Source organism: Hirundo rustica, chromosome 24 (assembly GCF_015227805.2).
Source record: "Hirundo rustica isolate bHirRus1 chromosome 24, bHirRus1.pri.v3, whole genome shotgun sequence".
Classification (NCBI taxonomy): Eukaryota; Metazoa; Chordata; class Aves; order Passeriformes; family Hirundinidae; genus Hirundo; species Hirundo rustica.
Genome location: NC_053473.1, coordinates 4,895,022 through 4,911,828, shown reverse-complemented (window position 1 = coordinate 4,911,828; position 16,807 = coordinate 4,895,022). Strand labels below are relative to the sequence as shown.

Genomic DNA, 16,807 nt, shown 5'->3' with positions numbered 1-16,807 from the left:
CACCACCAAAATGGTGTTCTTCAGAGGCAAGAGCCTTTCTTCAAGCCAACGAAAGCTGAAGCTGCCTTACTTTTTTTCAGAATAACTGTTCCAGAGCATGCAGGTGTCTTTCATGGTTTCCTGTTTTTTGTCAATTTAAACAAAAAACTGAAGTTGCTTAACTTCCACAATTGTGTAAACCCCCGACATCGGATTGACATGTGAGCTTTTAACTGGTGTGAGATCCTTCTCACAAAGCAAGTGGTTACTCTGGCGTGCTGGCACTTGGGGAGTTTTTCAGCAGCATTTCCATGGTGGGAGGTAAGATGGAGCCGTATCATTTCTTGTTTCTTTTATTATTTCAAACCGTGAGGTTTGGTGTGAGAAACTGGGAGGTTTCGTGGTTTGTCTCTTCTGGAATGTGGCAACAATGGGATGCAGTAGGAAAAGTGGCAGCAGCGGAGAACAGGGTATTTATTTTCATGTTGTAATATTTTCACATTATTTGCAATCTGCAGCTTGAGAAATGTCAGTGTAGGGATTTTGTTGTAGAATATCTTTAAGAATCTCTATCTCATAGGATTCCACACCCAAATTTGAGAAGAAAGTTACTGTTCCTGTTTTGGTGGGAAAAGTCCATTTGGCTTAAACAAAAACATCAAGGGGGGAACTTCTCAAAGCTGCTTCTGATCATGAAAATGTTCATAGGGTTTTAGCTGCTGCAAAAATAATCCTGTAGGTGCTTTTTAGCTATTAAATCTCCTCCATTTTCTGGGTGGGGAAGGCCCGCCAGGGAGCAGTGAGCTCCTGTGTTCAGGAACAAGACACTCGGAAGGGGTTGATGCTGAGGAACTGCCAGCTTTGTGTGCCTTTGTGCCACTTTTAAAAGATCTCCAAGAAATGGATAAAAACTAAATCAAGTCTCTTGAGTTAGAAGAGAATGACAGGTTTGTTTGGTTACGCGCATATGTTTATAAATATAACCCTTGTCCCTTTCTTTCAGCTCCCCTTCCTGTCATTTAATGCTCTGAGAGAATGGGAGGCTCTTCCTCCAAACCAGATTCAGGTATTTTATTTTTTAAGGAATTTCCTCAGCTGCAGCGTTGCTGACGAAGGTGCTGTCCTGCCCCAGGGGCTGCTGTGGGGGAGGCTCAGCCCTGGGGCTGTTTGGGGAAGAACTGCATGGTTGCCTAGCACAGTGCTCCTCTGAACAGCAGCATTTTCCTGTCTGGTGCTTCCACGTTCAGACAGACTGTGCAGACGCAGCCCCCTGTGTGGTTCTAGTCGCTTGTAGTCCTACTGCAGAAATTTGCACGTTTTAAAACAAGCTTACGAATTTTTTTTTTGTGTTGCAGTTACACCAAAACCCGTTTCCACTACTATCGCTGTCCCCAGCACTGTCCCCACCATCGTCCACACCACTCCAGCTGATTTCAAAGCTGCAGAAGTCGGATGCTGGATTGATAAGTAAATGCTGCACCTTTATTTCCTGACTTCAAACCCAGAGTTCCCTGAGACTGCAGCCTCCTTCTGCAAGGGCAGGGTTATATATCACATATTTAACATCTTGGGGGATTTGAAATTTGGTTAGAATTTCCTAGTGTGTGCACTGGATGGGTGACTGCTAGAGGTGCTCAATGCAGATACACACATGTTAATCTCGTGGGGCTGGGGATAAATGTTACACTCCAGAAAGTTTGGTGAATTTGAGCACTGCTGATGCTTCAATCCCTCTGTTGAAAGTGGGGATTTTGACAGGATTTTCTGTGTATCAACAGCCATGAAATACTGTACATGTCACTGGCCTTCATTTCTGGCATCCTCCTGACTGCCTTGGTTTTTGCAATCATCTTCCTCTTCAGGAAAAGTGAGTGACACAGTCGAGGGTGTAACAGCAGCGATGGTGATTGCAGAAGTTGCTTAGAAAGTGGCTCAAATAATGTCTGCCTTGAATGACTCTGTGGTGACGAACAGCTCATCCCTGGCAGTAACTCCTCATGAATCACGCCAGTGGTGTTTTCCGGAAAGAATTAACTTTGCCACCGATGAGTTGCGGGGCTTTTTGTTGGTTGTGGGCTTTTCTCATCCTCATCCTGGCCACACTGAATTTCTCAGTCCCTTTCATCCCGGCCAGTCCCAACAGGCGGGCAGGGACTGGGCAGCCCAAACTGCCACTTTGCTGTGCAGGTCTGTGCCAGAGGTTACACATCACCTGCGTGTCACCCCTGTCCTGCCTCCCTTGCACTGCTGTCTCCAAACACGGGGCAAACAGCTGAGTCTGGGATCCCTTTCCTTCCTAGGTTATAAGAGATCCCACCAAAATTTACAAGAGGAAGCTTTCTTCCCGATGGAAACTAAGGAATCCCGTAAGGACACACAGGTAAATGTCACAACTGTCATTTCTAATGCTTTTTGCAGATATTTCACATTCTTGGCTGTGGTAAATATTAATTTGGGGTGGGAGGGAGAACAGTCACCTTTGAGACTCGACTGTTACTCAGCAGATCTTTCGACAAGGAACTTCAGGGGATCTGGGGCTTATGTAAACCACTGACTAGGCAGGTTAGGAGAAATCTTTCTAAAGGGGGAATCATTTCTGCACTTTTCCTCTGCGATATTAATTCTTTGGAAGCCCCTAAAGGAGCCTTGAGCCAGAGCCCTGAGCCAGACTGAGCAGTGGGATGAACCAGCATTTATCATCTTCCCGCATTCAGGGACAGGCTGCTCGTGGTGTGAGTGTTGAGGACAAGTTAGAGGTGGGACGTTCCTGCTGAGCTGCAGTGCTTGTGCACTCTCTAATGTCTGTGGCTTCTCTCACATCCCCAGAATGAAGTGACCTACAGCACTCTGGTCTTCCAGCGGGGCCAGACAGCACTGCCTGTGTGATGAGGAAGTTCCAGAAGAAACAGAAATGTTCCCACTTTCTGGACATCGAAAGCCACGAGGATGTTGCACCAGGGCTTGCCCTGGGAATGCCTCCCTGCCCTCTGTAACACAGCTCTATTTGTAGTTATCACGGGAAATTGTCTCCGGTTCCAAACTGGCTGCTAACAGCTGTGGGCAAATGGAGAGTTCCTATACAGGATTTCCTCATCTGTAGAAATCTCCCTGCCCTTGTAAAGTTTCTGCTTGTGAGAACTACCAGAGAGAACTGAGAAATGAAAATGTTTCTCTGCATCTATTCACATGTGTGCCCTTGTGTTTCCCGTTTCTGTCACCAACTCTAACTTTTTTTTTTTTTTTTTTTTTTTTTAATTGCCAAGTGCACTGCTTAGTTATTTTCTGTCATTGAAGTGATGTTAATGAAATGTTTGTATGCAAATCTCTTCTGCTTCCTGGTTGGGTCCCATAAAACAGATGCACAATCCCCGCCAAAACCTCTGGAAACGTTCATTACCCACAGTGCGCTAAGTACAGTGTAAAATCCCTCCCTTGCCATCAACGGGGATCATTTGCCACGGCGGCTGTGTCAGAGCTCCCGAGGAGCAGAGCTGGAGGCGCCACCCGATGGCAGCACCAAGCCGGGGATGGGACCGGCTGAACGGCTTGTGCTGCTGCCGTGCCCCCGGGCTCCGGCTCTGCTGCCTCCTCTGGGCTCTGCTGCCTTCTCCTCTGGGCTGAGCTGCCTTCCTCTGGGCTCTGCTGCCTCCTCCTCTGGGCTGTGCTACCTTCTCTGGGCTGAGCTGCCTTCTCTGGGCTCTGCTGCCTTCCTCTGAGCTCTCCTGCCTCCTCCTCTGAGCTCTCCTGCCTCCTCTGGGCTCTGCTGCCTTCTCCTCTGGGCTCTCCTGCCTCCTCCTCTGAGCTCTTCTGCCTCCTCCTCTGAGCTCTCCTGCCTCCTCTGGACTCTCCTGCCTCCTCTGAGCTCTCCTGCCTCTTCCTCTGGGCTCTTCTGCCTCCTCCTCTGGGCTGTGCTGCCTTCTCCTCTGGGCTCTCCTGCCTCCTCTGAGCTCTCCTGCCTCTTCCTCTGAGCTCTTCTGCCTCCTCCTCTGAGCTGTGCTGCCTCCTCTGAGCTCTCCTGCCTCTTCCTCTGAGCTCTCCTGCCTCCTCTGGGCTCTGCTGCCTCCTCCTCTGGGCTCTTCTGCCTCCTCTGGACTCTCCTGCCTCCTCCTCTGGGCTCTTCTGCCTCCTCCGGACTCTCCTGCCTCCTCCTCTGGGCTCTTCTGCCTCCTCTGGACTCTCCTGCCTTCTCCTCTGGGCTCTCCTGCCTCCTGCCCTGGGCTCTCCTGCCTCCTCTGGGCTCTCCTGCCTCCTCCTCTCGGCTCTTCTGCCTCCTCTGGACTCTCCTGCCTTCTCCTCTGGACTCTCCTGCCTTCTCCTCTGGGCTCTCCTGCCTTCTCCTCTGGGCTCTCCTGCCTCCTGCCCTGGGCTCTCCTGCCTCCTCCTCCTCCCAGCAGTTGCTGGAACCTCGGGGGACCACGGAAACTTGTGCCCAGATGCTCTGAAATTTGGTGGTGTGGGTTCAGGCACGGACTGCTGCTGGCGCCACAGCCTTGCACAGGGTCAGCAGAACAACTTCTGGTCTTTGTTTTGCCGTTCTCTGCTCCCACCTCTGTCATGGCAGTTCCTTCAAGCTCTGATACAGAAAATGAAGGGAGCGGCTCCCTCCCTCACTAGAAGGTGAGCTGTGGGCTGCGTTCCCTCGGGTGAGCAGGGTCAGCTGCCTGGCACTGCTCTGCTTTGCTCTCAGTCCTCTCTGTTCTTCCCCCATATCCTTGTGCCTCCCCCCCTTGGAGGATTTGCCAGGCAGCCTGCCAGGAATTTGGTGCAGTTTTGCTCCCTCTTCCCTCAATTTATCCGAAACCCATCAGCAAAGTTCCCCGTGCATCACTCTAACAAATAACTTTCTGCCCTTTAGGTGGGACCTGTTTTTCTGCTGAAAGCACTCAGGTCCATCAATGCTCAAGGAGAACCTGCAGCACGTTCTGATGTTCTTGTGCAGTGGCTTCCTTTGCCTTGTTTATTGATGGAGCTGAGCTGCATAACTGGGCAGAGCTTTGGCCTGGGACAAGGGTTAGCTCAGATAAGAAATGAGATGCCCGATCTCAGCTTCGGGAGCAGATGCCAACACCCCCTAAGATAAGGAACACAATGATGCACTCCCTTTTCTTCTAGACCACTTTTATTATTTGAAGATGGAGGGAAAAAAAAAAAAAAAGAAGAGCCTGACCTTTAACAACCTCTTCTCAGTTTTCCCTGTGTTCCCTAAATAAAGGCTGTGTCAGCTGTGGTGTAACAATTACTGCAACTCCTGTGCCATCCCAGGCAGGACATTGACTGAAAATGGGCAGGGTTTTTTGATTGTCATGGCAGGACTCAGCAGGCCAAATTAATGTAAAATCCATCTACTATTTATTATTACTCATGAAAATGTGACAACGCTGGCTGAAGCACAAGCTGACCAGGCTCAGGTTTAGTCGGAACGGACAGACAAGACAAATGGTGTGAGCACAGCGAGCTTGTGAGCTGCTGGCTTATGAACAGCAGAGAAGACATCCTGTTCCCCAATCAACTCAACCAACCCTCGTGTTAAAAAACCACAAAACCCCCAACTAGACAAGATTTCCATCTTCTGTGTTTAGAAATTGTATTACATAAAGACATATATTCACATACAGCTTTAGAGCAGCTCCAGATCCACAGCTCCCAAGAGTTTCGTAGCAAAGCCATGAGGTGTATCAATGGTCCGGTGCCCACAGGCAGGTTCAGCCTTCATTTATGACTGTGGGTCTGTTGTTAGCTCTGTAGGAGCTGGGTCCGGTTTTTTGCAAAGGATATAGGTCCTTAAAATTAGAAGGTACGTGGTTTTGAACTTCTTTATCTTGTAAGCATAGACAATGGGGTTCATGGCAGAATTGGCATGGGATAAGAGGATTGCGAAGTAAATCCAAAGCGGGGGGATCTGAGACTCGGGGTTAAAATAGAAGACGCAGTTTATGATGCACAGAGGCAGCCAGGAGATTGCAAACAGGAAGAGAACAAATGCAAGAGACTTGGCTGTCTTGTACTCCTGGCCATAGAAAGCCCCATCCCCTCTCACAGTGCTCCTTTGGCTGAGCTTCGTGCGGAGGATGTAGAAGATCTCGGCATACAGAGCACACATGACGAGCAGGGGCACGAGGGTCCAGGCGAAGAAGCAGAAATACACCATGTAATCCATCCTTATCACGTGGATGAAGCGGCACCTGAAGAAGCTGGAGCTCCTGGAGTCTGCCTTGTTCCAGCCAAACATGGGGACGAGCCCTCCCAGCAGGGACAGGCCCCAGCACAGCCCCAGGGCCCGCCAAACTCTCCTCTCTGTCGTGATTATTTTATATCTGTAGGGGCAGAAATCCCAGGCCGTGTTAAAGAGAAGCGTTTTAAAGCAGTTAAGGACGATCTTGCCTGCTCAGGTACTGCAGGATCATTGGTAGAAAATGAAGCATTAACTTTTTTTCTGTGGGGAAACCAAATTTTATCTTGAGACAAGCCCCAACTCATCACCGTTAACAGTTACTTTGGGCATCAGCAAGAACTGTGCTTTAGTTCCCTTGTTTAAAATTGGGTATCTGATCTATTTTATTTCTTGTTTCGTTATGATCTTAGTTCTCCTCTTGTCAGGATATTGCTTTGCTGCTGTTGGAAGTCCTATCTTATATCTTGGCTTCCTTGGGTGTACCTTCCTCTTTTTATCTGGTTTATACCATTTGTAGGGCTAAAATTCATTCTTCAGCTTCCTAGGTCCTTTCTCATTATAAAATATGACTTCTTGGATGCTTGAGGTTATTCTTTGCTTTTCTAGCTCATGTACTTTCCATTTAAATGTACACAGTGAGTAATTCCAGTTAACCATTGATAAGTTTGTTACTACTTATGTATTTTCAGCAAATATTAAAAGAAATTTTATTTTAAAAAAACCTCAGAAACCTAAAAAAACCACCCGAACCCTATAACACACTCAGCATCCTGTGCAAATTAACCAAAGTGCTGAAAACTCAACAGCCTGCCCACAGACGCATCCTGTGACCAAACTCTGATCAGCGGCGACACCTGAGAACATCGAGCCGCTCACCAGCACCCCCGGCTCTCCCCAGCGCTCACCTCGGGTGGGCTTCGAGGCACAAGCGGCCGCCTCGAGCAGTTAAAGGCTAGAAAGGAGGGCAGAGGTGGGGCAGAAGCTGGGCAGAGGCCCGAGGTGGGGCAGCCTCACCTGGTGGGCAGCTTGACTCGCAGGTACCTGTCGATGGCGATGGCCAGGAGGGACAGGATGGAGGCGTTGGTGAACACCAGCATCAGGCAGCACAAGAAGAGGCAGCCGTAGGCGGGCATGGCGATGCCCAGGCTCACCACGATGGCCAGGGGCACGACCAGGAGCCCCACGGCGATGTCGGCCAGCGCCAGGGACGCGATGAAATAGAACGTGGTGTTCTGGAACGCCGCGTTCAGCCTCACCACCCACATCACCAGGATGTTGCCCAGCGTGGCGAACAAAGCCACCAGGCACTCGGTGCCGATGTAGAACCCATCCAGGCTGCTCAGGGGCAGGCTGCTGTTTGGCATCTTGAGCTGCTGCAGCTACTCCTGCCCGGGCTGCAGCTGCGGAAGGAAATCGATGGCCACGTGTGGGACCTTCAACATGTGCTGCTCGATTCTTTCAGAGATTCTCCAACATCCAAACCTGTGTTCCATCTCGTGTCCTCAGCACTGACATGTCAGCATCCAGGAGCCGTTCCCTTCCCTGGAGACCCATCCTGAAGCTCACTGCATCCCTTCAGCAGCCTCGAGTCAGCAAAGTGCCTCGGGAAGCTGTTTCGAAGGGAAAACGTGGGAAAGCTTCCAGAGTTCTTCTTACCAGCAACTTATAAAGAAATAGTTCTACAGGTTCCTCTTTCAAGCTGTTTTAGAAGCGCAGAAATGTCAACAGCAGTTGGCAGCAAAGCTGCCACTTATCACCCCAGCTTATCTCTCCAGTCACTCTCACAACTGAAGCAGCTCAGGGGTGTTGAAGGGAGCTGCACTCGAAAACCAAAGGCTCCTGGGTGAGGTCACTCTGCCATTTCCGACATGGGCAAAGCAGACCTGACTCGGGGAAAAATTGATTCCTGATCAAATCAGAGCAGGACCACGAGAAAGAAAACCAAGCTGTAAAGGCAGAGGGTGGGTGCTGGAGCAGAGGGCCCTGCCCGGCTGGACGGGGCAGCTGGGGCTGGAGGATGGGGCTGGAGGATGGAGCTGGAGGATGGAGATGGAGGATGGAGATGGAGGATGGAGCTGGAGGATGGAGCTGGAGGATGTGGATGGAGGAGGGAGATGGAGGAGGGAGATGGAGGATGTGGATGGAGGATGGAGATGGAGGATGGAGATGGAGGATGTGGATGGAGGATGGAGATGGAGGATGGAGATGGAGGATGGAGATGGAGGATGGGGCTGGAGGATGGAGATGGAGGATGGAGATGGAGGATGTGGATGGAGGAGGGAGATGGAGGATGTGGATGGAGGATGGAGATGGAGGATGGAGATGGAGGATGGAGATGGAGGATGTGGATGGAGGAGGGAGATGGAGGATGGAGATGGAGGATGGAGATGGAGGATGTGGATGGAGGAGGGAGATGGAGGATGTGGATGGAGGAGGGAGATGGAGGATGGAGGTGGAAGATGGGGCTGGAGGATGGAGCAGCCCCAGTGCAAGGGGGGTTTGCGGCAGTTTAACAGCTCTGGATCTGCCCATCCCTTTTCCTCCAAAGGCAGGTGCTTTTCCTTGGGGACACTGTGTCCGAGGACGATGCCACCGAGCCCAGCTGGGGCCAAACCGGGCGGGTTCCTCCCAGTACCCCCTGTTCTCACCAGGTTCCTGCCGGGGCAGGCACGAGGTGCTCTGATGCTCTTCAGGTGCTTCCTCCCCAGGCAGCATCTGTTTCCTGTTCCAAACACGGCAGAGCCAGGGTGCTGGGCTGCTGTGACTCCTCTGTCACCAACGGAGGATGAGCCTGTGCCCTTCTGCTGCCCCTGCCCCGCAGGAGCACGGCTTCCCCTCGGCCCTGGGGTGCTGCGGGTGCCGCATCCCTTCCTCGGGTCCTGCATCCTCACCCCGGGGACACTCGGCCCTTCTCCCACCGCCCTCCTCCAGCCCCAGGCTCAGGAAGCACGGGGCCGGAGGTTTTTACAGCTTGCAAAGCGATTAAACGCTCCCCGCAGCGAGGAGCCAAAGGGCCGGAGCGCGGCTCGGGAGCAGCTCGGTGCGCTCCGGCCCCGGGCTGGCGGCTGGAGCCTTTGGGGCAGCTCAGGATCCCCGGGAGTCTTTCTGGATCCCGTTATTGAGCGGAGCCTGCGGGATCAGCGCTGGGCCGGGGATGGAGCGGCGGGATGGGGTTAAAGGCTTTGGGATCCCGCTCCCCCAGCGCTTGATGGTTTTGCCATTTAAAGGCTGTGCTCGTTTCTTGGATGGCTCCGGCGAAAGGCTTCCAGCTATTCCCGAGGGATCCTCCTACATCCTGGTGAGATAAGGATCAGGAAGGGAAGGTCTCCGCAATCTCAGCTGCGGCTTTGAGCACAGATTCCCTTTTCTCTTTTGGGGGCGGAGGGGAGGAGAACAAATTTGCTAGGAAAAAAAAAAATATTTCTAAGTGACACACAGAAAAAAATAAAATTCATAAATATCCCACAACCATCTTATCGCGTGAGTCTACGCCAGCCACATCTGCCTTTGTTGTGGTGTGGCTGTGAAACGCTCGCAGGGGGGACAGAGCAGCTCCTCGATGGCAAAGTCCCCCTGAGACCCTGCCTGGAACCCCAGGCGGGGCTCGGGGGTCCCGGCTGTCCCCTGGCTGCGCTCACACGCTGTCACAGCCGCCCTCCTTGCACTGGGACATCGGTGTCCCCTCCTTGCCTTACAGCCCAGCAGCTTCTGTTCCTGTGCCAGGAGGTGTGGAGGAGGTTTTTTCCCCCTGGATTTCACAATTTCGTGTTTACTTTATAGGAAAAAAAACCTCAAGCAAGTCATAAACCGAGGGGTGGTGAGGGGCGAGGTCTGTCCTGGCTCTTCCCAGGCTGGGAAGGAGGTGAAAGCAAGGTGGAGGGAGGATGTGGATGTGGAGCAGAATCACATCTGCTGAGACACAGTGATTGTGGGCTGTGAACTATGAGCCAGAATGAGAGGCTGCAGCCTGGCGTAGGAGACAGTGTCCTGGCTCTGTGCCTCAGTTTCCCCAGCCATGGTAAAAGGAGGGTTAACCTGGTCTACACGGAGCTGGGAAGGGCTGGACAGGAGCAGGACCCTTTTGGTTTCCCTCTGAAACTCCTCAATTGAGATTTTTTTCCCCTTCCCCTTCAATGGCGGCACGGTGATGTCGGATAACCACCGCTGGTATTTCTCACAGATGCAAAAACCTGACGAGACCCCCTCCTCTGGCACACACACAGCTGTGCTGAAAGGCAAAGTTCACCGTCCTCAGAATGCAGGGCTGGTTCCAAAGATGATTTCAACTGCTGTCAAGAGCAAATTGTCAGAGGAGAATCAGATCTGGAAAGCTCCTCTTCCCTTCCGCATCGCATTCCCTGAGCTGGAACCGTGCTGGGGCTCGGATTCTCCCGCGGTTTTGAGTTTCAAACCCGACAGCCGGGTGGGAGCTGTGTGCCTGCCGGTCCTGCCGAGCTCGTCGGGCAGTGCAGGGCCCGTGAGGGAGGAGCTGGGGCTGCCAAACCAGTATGGCCCAGCGGCTTTACTGGGCAGACGGGGGGATGCAGCGGCCGGAGCTCCGAAACTGCTCCCGCTCGCCACCTCTGGAATTCCAGGTACCAACAGGAGCAGGAGCACAGGGGACAGGGGCTTGGACAAATTATTTTTGTGTGGTTTTTAAAAATAATCTGTTTAAAATAACTGGAGATTTTTGAGTTTTCTTTGGGTGTGGCTGCAGCCCGGGCAGAGCAGCTGGCCCAGGACCCCGTTTGATGCCAGCTCCACTCCTGCACACGGGAATGATCCCTGGCAGCCCGTGGGAGCAGCCATGCCCGGGTTATCCAGTTCTTCCTGCCCCGTTCCTGTCTCACCCGGGGCTGGGGATGAACGGTGTCACGCCCGCCGTTCTCACTGACTGGGGAAATGCAGCTTTTTGGAATGTTTTATTCCCAGAGCTGCTTCCCCAGCTTGCTGCAGGGCTCTGCAGAGACATCACCCAGCAGTCTGGAGAGCCAAGTCCTGCGTGTGAGGAGAGGAAATCACCTCGGTTTGTGTTCCACAGCCCGGCTCCGCCAGGCCCTGGGAGGTGACAGCAGATCCGGGATCCCGCTGGAGACTCCTCTGCACAGCACAGAACTTTCCATCCTCGCTCTTCATTAGAGGCTGTTTTAAAATTCCATGAAAATGGCATACAATAAATCCTGGGGAGATGAAAGGGAGGTTGGAGCTGGCAGGAGGTTCTTTAGAGAGGCTCTATTTACACAAATTGTCTGCCTGACAGGAGAGAAACTGTTTTGACATTATATAAACTCTTCCACTGATAATTTTGCATCTCAGTACAGCAAGGCTGGGGGAGGCGGGACGGGGTGAAACAACAAAGCCGAGGCCCTGAGCTCCCTCCCCAGCTCTTTTGAACACCAGCAAATCATTTCACTGCAAAGCACTGCAGAAGCAGCCTTTCTCTGAAAAGAAAGGGAGGAAAGTGCCATTGTCTCACCCATGAGCATCCTCAGGCGGGGAGAAGTCACCTGCACAGGCAGCACCCACTGCCACTGCCCTGCCTGTCCCCGGGGCTTGGGAACAGGGGTGTAAACCCCATCTAGCAGCTTCTCCGGGTCAGTTTGTCTCCAGCAAGGGTTGAGTGGACACTGCCAGGAACGTGTGGCTCTGTCGACTACAATAAATACGTGGGCTTGGTACAGGGTCACTGAATTACTCTGAATTTTGAGTGTTTAATGGCATCTCAGGCTACAAATGTCCCAGATTAAATGAATATTGCCAAGGTATTTCCTAAGATTCCTAACATTTTGAGTTATCCTGTGCAGGGCCAGGACTGATGATCCCTGTGGGTCCCTCCCAGCTCAGGATATTCTATGAACATCTTGCTGTAATTTATTTATGAATCATGACTCACTCTCTGACTGGCATTCGTGGACTAATTCATCATTGTCAGCAGGACTGGGGTAGGGGGGAGCTTGCATTTCCTCTGGATATCTTTTAAGTGCTTTTTTCCTGCCTTTATTTCCCTAATCAAACCAAGATCTTATTTATAGTGCTGCCGTTTCTGTCTGGGTAAGCCCAGAGTGGCCCCAATGGCTTAACAGGATTTCTTTACTCCAGCTTTACCCGGGTGTAATGAACAGAGGGATTTGGTCCTGTGGCTGCTCTAATCCTCTTGGAGGTGGAGGCAGAAGCTTTCCCCCGAGGAACAGCAACTCCAAAGGAACAAATGAAACCCCTCGGTGAGGGGGAAGGAGCTGAGGGCTCCAAACCAGAGCGGTGAGTGTTCCCAATGCCCACGCTGATCCCACACAGGCGCCCACAGCTGCTCGGTTCCTCTGGCCCGGGCTCTGCAGGGAGCTTCAGGGGTTGCTGATGTTCCTTGGAGCCGAGAAGGAAGGAGGAGGAGGCTCAGGTCCCACCTCACACCCCGACAGGACCAAGGGCGCTCACACACAAAGGGGCTGGCCAGGAAGGAAAGCCTTGGGGCCTTTCTTTGATCGAAGATGGACTGAAAACAAACCATTTTCCAGGAGAGTGGTCCTGAGAGGAGCCCGGAGTGTCCCCAGGAGCTCAGCTCCAACAGGAAGATGAGCTGGAGACAGCCAGGCTCTGGGGGCCAGCATGGCCCAGGTTTGCCAGGGAAGCTCTTTAGGAAGGAAGCACTGTTTATACCTTTTTTATTTTTAATGGATGTATATTTGGATCCAACCTTTTCCACGATGGATGGCAGAAATCAAGGCCTCTTTTGTTCTACAATTAACTCCGAGATGTTTCTGGTTCCTTAGCAAAAATAAAAAAAAGGAATTTATTTTTGCTTACAACAAAACGTACACAGAGCTCTCATTGCTGTAGAAAACGGTTTTGTTAGTGACACTTCTTGCCAGAATTGCTGCCCTGATTTGGGGGGAAATAAAGGATTCTTAAATACTTGCTGCAAGTTTTGGAGCCTCACAGTGACGTGTTTGGGGTCTGCCCCTAAGATTTGTCTGAAGGAATCCCAACACTGCAGTGGAAGGGGATTTAAATCAAGCGTGTTCCCGGGTAAATAATAACCCCAGGAGCCTGTTGGTGCTGTGAGAGGAGATTTAGCACTGCCCTTGTGCAGCCCTTCGAGGAGCTGGGCTGGCACAAGCCCCGAGGGTTTTGCAGGAGAAGCGGCGTGGGAAACGCAGGTCTGGAAGGACGGGCAGACAAAGCGTTATTGTTTGTTTGTTACTGTTATTGTTTGTTATTGTTTGTTATTGTTTCCATCTCCTCAGCTCCTCCTCACTTCCACTGCCATCCAAACACGTGCGGGACGGAACTGCTGAGTTGGGCTTTGCTGATCCGGCAGCCGGGAAGTGAAAACTCCGCTCGCTGAAGGTTTCCATGCGGGGCTGGAGCGGGGAGAGACCGGGAGAGCGCAGGGAGAGAACGGGGAGAGAGCAGGGAGAGAACGGGGAGAGCGCAGGGAGAGAACGGGGAGAGAGCAGGGAGAGAACGGGGAGAGAGCAGGGAGAGAACGGGGAGAGAGCAGGGAGAGAACGGGGAGAGAACGGGGAGAGAACGGGGAGAGAACGGGGAGAGAACGGGGAGAGAGCAGGGAGAGAGCAGGGAGAGCGCAGGGAGAGAACGGGGAGAGAGCAGGGAGAGAACGGGGAGAGAGCAGGGAGAGAACGGGGAAAGCGCAGGGGGAGTACAGGGAGAGAACGGGGGGAGAACAGGGAGAGAACGGGGAGAGCGCAGGGAGAGAACGGGGAGAGAGCAGGGGGAGCACAGGGACAGCGCAGGGAGAGCGCAGGGAGAGAACGGGGGGAGAACAGGGAGAGAACGGGGAGAGAGCAGGGAGAGAACGGGGAGAGGGCAGGGAGAGAACAGTGAGGGAACAGTGAGAGCACAGGGAGAGGGCAGGGTGAGGGCAGCTGGACCCGTGTGAGCCGGACAGGGCTGGCACAGCTGGCAGGGGGGATCGAGTGACCCAGCCCCAACAAACCCAAGGTCCCAGAGCCCCCCGTGGTCCCAGCAGAGCCGACAGCGTGTCTGGAAAACTCAGGAGAGTGGAGAGCAGCCTGTGGCTGTCGGCCAGCCCAGCCGGGAGCGGCTGCAGCCCGTGCTGAGCTGCCCCTCGTCCTGCCCGGGGATGGGGCAGAGCTGCAGCCCGTGCTGAGCTGCCCCTCGTCCTGCCCGGGGATGGGGCAGAGCTGCAGCCCGTGCCGAGCTGCCCCTCATCCTTCCCCGGGGATGGGGCAGAGATGCAGCCCGTGCTGAGCTGCCCCTCGTCCTTCCCCGGGGATGGGGCAGAGATGCAGCCCGTGCTGAGCTGCCCCTCGTCCTGCCCGGGGATGGGGCAGAGCTGCAGCCCGTGCTGAGCTGCCCCTCGTCCTTCCCGGGGATGGGGCAGAGCTGCAGCCCGTGCTGAGCTGCCCCTCATCCTTCCCCGGGGATGGGGCAGAGCTGCAGCCCGTGCTGAGCTGCCCCTCGTCCTGCCCGGGGATGGGGCAGAGGGGCGAGCACAGAGCTGCGGCGCTGGGGACGCGCCCCGGCAGCAGGCACGGTGGTGACAGGAGCCGTCAGGAGAAGCCGTCAGTCTGGAATGCAGCTCCTCACCACAACACGCAGCCCAGGCAGTAAAACAAGCGATTAAACGCTCTGATACCTCTGCGGTTCCTGTAACTCTGGAAAGACGAGTGGAGATTTCTGTCATTAAGGTTTCCTCAAGAGCCCGGGAGCTCAGCTCCCATCCTGCTTCATCGGACGGGACCGCAGTTCCCGGGACACTTTTTGTCTGTTGAGGGTAAAAGCGAGATCTGGCAGATAAATACCTTCATGGCTGGCGTGCCCATTCCTTGGGAAAACAGCCCCGGGAGCTTCATCCCAGCCCTCCCACGGGGCAGGGGCAGTGCCAGGGGCTCGCTGCTCGCAGGCTGTGCCCGCTGGGGCAGGACTCGGTGCGACACCCAGCCCTGTGTCACTGGGAACCGCGGCTGGAGCTAGCCCCAAACCTGCCCAGGTCACCGCTGGGCTGAGCGCTCTGCTCTCTGTGCTTCAGCTTTTTTCCCAGTCCCTGGCACGAATGCTGAGGTAACTTCAGCCCAGGAGCCACAATCCTCCCGGCAAACCCATCTGGTGGATTTCTCACATCAGATGCGATGTTTTATCTTCGCTGGCTTCCACTGCTGAACTCGGCCTGGCAGACGAGCTATTTCCAAATGCATCTGCTGCTTTCTTTCCAAAGGGCAGCAGAGGGAAGCCTTGGGAACCAAAGCACAGCCAAAGGTTTCAAGGATGTCCCCGGGCTTTTCAGAGGGGCTGCGGCCACGCACGGGCAGCAGAGCTCAGCTCGTGGGGAGCCTCCACCTCCCACAGTGTGCAGAAAGGAGATCCGTGCGTGATCCGAGGTGTCCCGGGGTGACCCTGGCCAGGCAGCGGCACCACGGGTCCCTGCCCAGGGGGGAAACAGGGCAGGGAGGGAGGGACACGGCACATCCAGGCCTTCCTCAGGCAGCTTCCAGTCAAAGTTTCTGAGTCATAGCAGGAGTGGAAGTGACTCATGGTGCACTAAGGAGGAGACAGCTGACTGCAGAGCTGGATTCACGGGCTTGGATGGTGGCTGTGACACTCAGCTGCTGCCCAAAAGGACCCAGGGTGACTGTGCTGTGCTGGGAGGGGGAGCTCAGCACCTCCTGTGGGGAGACACCGGTGCCTCGTGCTCCCTCCTATCCAGCATTTGCTTTGCTTTATTCAGCCTTCCCGAAGGAAAATACCCGCTCTTCCCGAGAAAGAGCCTCAAAGCCAGGGTTATTCACTTGTGTTCAGGAAGCAATCAGAAAACAAAGAGTGCTGTCAAAAGTCTAAGTGTTACTGTAATCATAATTACAGTGGAGCAGCTATTAAAGGGAGCTGAGGAACTGCCTCTCCTGACACAGCTGGTTTAAGACAAGCTCCCGCTAACCCCTGGAAGAGGGAGGAGGGAAGCTGCTGGAGGGTCTCCAAGGCTGTGGCATGAGTAAATCCACTTAGGACAGCAGAGCAGCAGTAATTGGAAACGCACGGCTCTTCTCCAGGTACAGGTGAGTTCATTGTTACCTCACTGATGTCTCTGTAATCCCTGTCCTGCAGCGCCGTGCCCGTGTGTGCTGCTGGCCTGGGGCTGGGCTGAGGGCACCAGGAGTGTCTGATCCTGGATCCTGACCCTGAACGGAACCAGTTATCAGCTGGAGAGGGCAGGGACGGGTAATGAAACTCCATGTATCTTACAGGGCTTCCAGAAGCTGACAGACAAATACCTGGATTGTTACTCTTACCCGCTGATCGAAAATTGCCCCTTGGCTACAATACACTCATTGTGTGACTGTGTTTAAAGAAAACAAGTGTTTAAACCCCATGAAAGGAAACACGGGAAGGAGTACTTACTGAATTAGACATTCGCTCATTTCAATATATAGGGCATTTAATTTCAAGGCAATATTTGTCTCATTGTGTGGGTTCCACCAAACCTCCAGTCAAAGGATTTCTGTGACTTCCTCCTGTAGTTACATTTTAACTTTCATCTCTGGGGGTTTTTTTTCTCTTTTTTTTTTTTTTTTTTTTTTTGTTTTGCTTTCCCCCAACTTCCCCATACTCTGCTGCCTGGATTTTACGAAACAGAAGGAGGAAAACAGCAGCTGCATCTGCCCTAGGAACGGGTGAAAGCAG

General features: G+C 53.3%; 2 protein-coding genes across 2 annotated transcripts; one reads left to right on the top strand and one right to left on the bottom strand.

The window, feature by feature from the left end:
- The first annotated feature begins 241 nt into the window (after nucleotides 1-241).
- On the top strand, nucleotides 242-2,865 carry C24H1orf162 (chromosome 24 C1orf162 homolog). Its single transcript, XM_040085945.1, has 6 exons — nucleotides 242-300; nucleotides 983-1,045; nucleotides 1,335-1,446; nucleotides 1,758-1,846; nucleotides 2,280-2,359; nucleotides 2,806-2,865. Exons 2-6 carry the CDS (start codon nucleotides 1,015-1,017, stop codon nucleotides 2,863-2,865), a joined length of 372 nt encoding a protein of 123 aa, XP_039941879.1. The 5' UTR covers nucleotides 242-300; nucleotides 983-1,014.
- Nucleotides 2,866-5,133: 2,268 nt separating this feature from the next.
- On the bottom strand, nucleotides 5,134-8,640 carry ADORA3 (adenosine A3 receptor). Its single transcript, XM_040085568.2, has 2 exons — nucleotides 7,166-8,640; nucleotides 5,134-6,293 (listed from the first exon to the last, which is right to left on the bottom strand). Exons 1-2 carry the CDS (start codon nucleotides 7,513-7,515, stop codon nucleotides 5,693-5,695), a joined length of 951 nt encoding a protein of 316 aa, XP_039941502.1. The 5' UTR covers nucleotides 7,516-8,640; the 3' UTR covers nucleotides 5,134-5,692.
- Between the last annotated feature and the right edge of the window lie 8,167 nt (nucleotides 8,641-16,807).